Genomic DNA, 2,783 nt, shown 5'->3' with positions numbered 1-2,783 from the left:
ATATATATATATATTATTAGGCTACTAGTTGAAGTCATAATTCTTTAACTAGCTGAAAATTCCAAGTTATTGACTGACTTTGTATCTCGTTTTGATAATTGTTACTTATATTGTCCTTATCCAGCTGTTTTACATGATTGTTGAATGAAGTTAACTATATTTGATAAATCTACACCTCTGTTAAAATGCCAGGTTTACATGATGTAAAAAAATGAGGCAAAGATAACACATTTCAGAACTTTTACCACCTTTTAATGTGGGCTACAACCTTTACAAGTCAGTTGAAAAACAAACCTTCAGCACAAAGCCTGTGGTTTCTCACTAAATCTGCTTCATATAAACAGGACCAAAGATACCTTAATAAATGATCAAAACAACTTTAGTCTAATGTAAACTGTGAAGTTTCCTCTATTTTCAAAAATCTCCATTGACGTGCAGCGGCTCTTTTCTTGACATCAGCTATTTAAGTCCTTTTTCATTGTTCTTATTGTAGATGAGAGTAAAAATATCAGCCAGGAGCTGCTGAACAAATGTATTGATAATCTGATCGACATCAGAGYGATCACTTATAGAAAAATAGGAGTTTTGTCAGTTTATTGTGTGTTATTAAAATGCTAAGGAGAGAAAAAAATGACTGAACAGAAGTGTTGAGATGGAAAAGAAAACCTCTTTCTAAAAGGAACAAAGACTAATTCAGGTTGCATCTGGAGACTTCTGCAACTATTAGACCAGGGGTGCCCAAACATTTTCTCTGAAAGGGCCAAGATTAAAATCAATCTGAGGGTGGTGGGCCAAATGCAATAATATAACACACAAAATGAAAATACTTCAAGGAAAGTTGTATTTTTATGATTAAGCTAGCAGCCAGTGTGGCTGCCCACATTTTTTTATTTGTTTCAGCCCATGGACATGGAGAAAATTCAACGTTTTCTTAGGCAGCAAAGGCTCATGGGACATTTCGTAATTTAAAATTTGAGAATATGKGGTCTTATAAGGTGTGTAAATCTAGAAATGAACTTAAATCTAATATAAATGTCTCTTGAGGTTACTTGTATTTTAAGTCTAATCTTAACATAATTCAAGGATAAAGTACCACCATAAGTTAAGACTATCTGACTACAGCTCCTTGTACCTATAGTTGGACCAATGTTTGAAAAGACTACGTGTAAATATAGTATTTCTACATAAAACAGGAGATTACAATCTATTAACCAGGAAAACTGCTAGTGGGCTAAGTCAAATGGCTTGGCGGGCCAAATTTGGGCACCTCTGAATTAGACAGATGAGATCAAAGTGAAGATGTTTACCCATAATACACAGCAGCATGATGGGAGAAAACCAAAAACTTCACATCAACTGTCAAGCACGGTGATGAAGGGCTGATGGTTTGAGCACCTTGTGGTCATTGAGTCGAGCGTGAACTCCTCTGTGGACCAAACAATTCTAAAGTCAAACGTGAGTTTGTCTGTCTGACAGCTGAAGCTTGGACCAAACTGGGTCATGATGTAATGGGACAAAGATCCTAAACACATTAGCTTATCTACAGCAGAACACCTGAGAAAGAAAAGAATCGGGGTGTTTCAGTGGTCCGGTAACACTGGAAAAAGAGTAGGCTAAAATTCCTCCGTGAGCGATGATAAAACCACAGAAAACCAGTTTGTGCTGCTGAATAAGGTTCTCCGAGCTGCTGGATCAGAGGCTTGGATTAGACTTAAATACAAAACTTAACTGCAGTGTGTCATTTGTGTGTTTGTGAAAGCAGACAAAGATGGGTCAGAACACCCAGCAGCAGTTTGAAGAGCAGTTTACCGATGTGGTCTCCAGACTGCAGTCCAAGCAGTTATTTCAGTCAGACTGGGACATTGCTGCTTTTGTGCTCTTCTTTACGTTCTTCGGTGAGTGAAAACTGATGAAACTGCTGTTTTGTAGCTCATAAGTGAGATCATCCTTGAACAAAGATCCAAGACCWTTGTGTGCTTTTTGTCACTGCTCTGCTGTGCTCAGGTACGGTTCTTGTGCTGATCATCCTRGTCCTCATCCGCTGCTGCTGCTGCTGCTGTTGTGATGATGAAAAGGTAAAAACACAAACATACATTGTTGCGAGGGTCTGCCTCTCAGGCTTGATAAAAGGGGAAAAGCAAAAATGGGTTGTCTTTTTTTTGGTCCATTTCTTAAGTGGTTTAGAACATGTATTAGAAATGGTCTGTTTTTAAGTAGAGTTCTCTGCAGTGATTGCACATAAACAGACATCCAAGTGACTGTAGAGAACTCTACTTGAAAACAGACCATTTTAACCATAACTCGAGACAGGAAGGTGCTGGCCGCATGAAACTTGAAGGCCACATATTTGGAAAGATGTTTAACAATTCGGCTTGGCCAAAAAAGCTCTGACCTACCCGGAAAAAAAACGCTATTTTTAATCTGAGTGATAAAATAAGGACTATTTGGCCAAAAGCCACCATAAGTATCTCTGCAAAGCCTTTATAATCACAGAGTGACAGTCATTCAACTCATTTATGGACATATGTCTGTGTGTTATTTAAATAAATGAACGTTTAATCATGAAGAAAGGCCAGGCAGGGGAATATCCCCCTCTGGTGGTGAAGCAGATAATTTCCTGAATCCCAAACCACAGCAAGAACTCCGCCCCCTCATTTGCATATTGGACCATGAAACGGTAAAACAGCCTGAAATAGTAAAACGGCATGAAATAAAAAGGGGAGTTCAAAATAAAAGTCCCTGAAATATGTAAAGTAGCTTTTCAAAACAACAGTGTCACAAAA

General features: G+C 38.1%; 1 protein-coding gene across 2 annotated transcripts in view; it reads left to right on the top strand.

Annotated features, from left to right (window-relative positions):
* Positions 1 to 1,646: 1,646 nt before the first annotated feature.
* smim22 (small integral membrane protein 22) overlaps positions 1,647 to 2,783 on the top strand; it is a 2,895-nt gene continuing 1,758 nt past the window's right edge. For both annotated transcript variants that reach the window (XM_014025583.1, XM_014025584.1), the window contains exons 1-2: positions 1,647 to 1,895; positions 2,005 to 2,075. In XM_014025583.1, the coding sequence (XP_013881037.1) occupies positions 1,769 to 1,895; positions 2,005 to 2,075 (198 nt within the window). In that variant the 5' untranslated portion in view covers positions 1,647 to 1,768. The remainder of the gene's footprint in view (positions 1,896 to 2,004; positions 2,076 to 2,783) is intronic.

Source organism: Austrofundulus limnaeus, unplaced genomic scaffold (genome assembly GCF_001266775.1).
Source record: "Austrofundulus limnaeus strain Quisiro unplaced genomic scaffold, Austrofundulus_limnaeus-1.0 Scaffold486, whole genome shotgun sequence".
Lineage (NCBI taxonomy): Eukaryota > Metazoa > Chordata > Actinopteri > Cyprinodontiformes > Rivulidae > Austrofundulus > Austrofundulus limnaeus.
The sequence above is the reverse complement of the archived record's forward strand: the minus strand, read 5'-3'. Positions and strand labels throughout refer to the sequence as shown.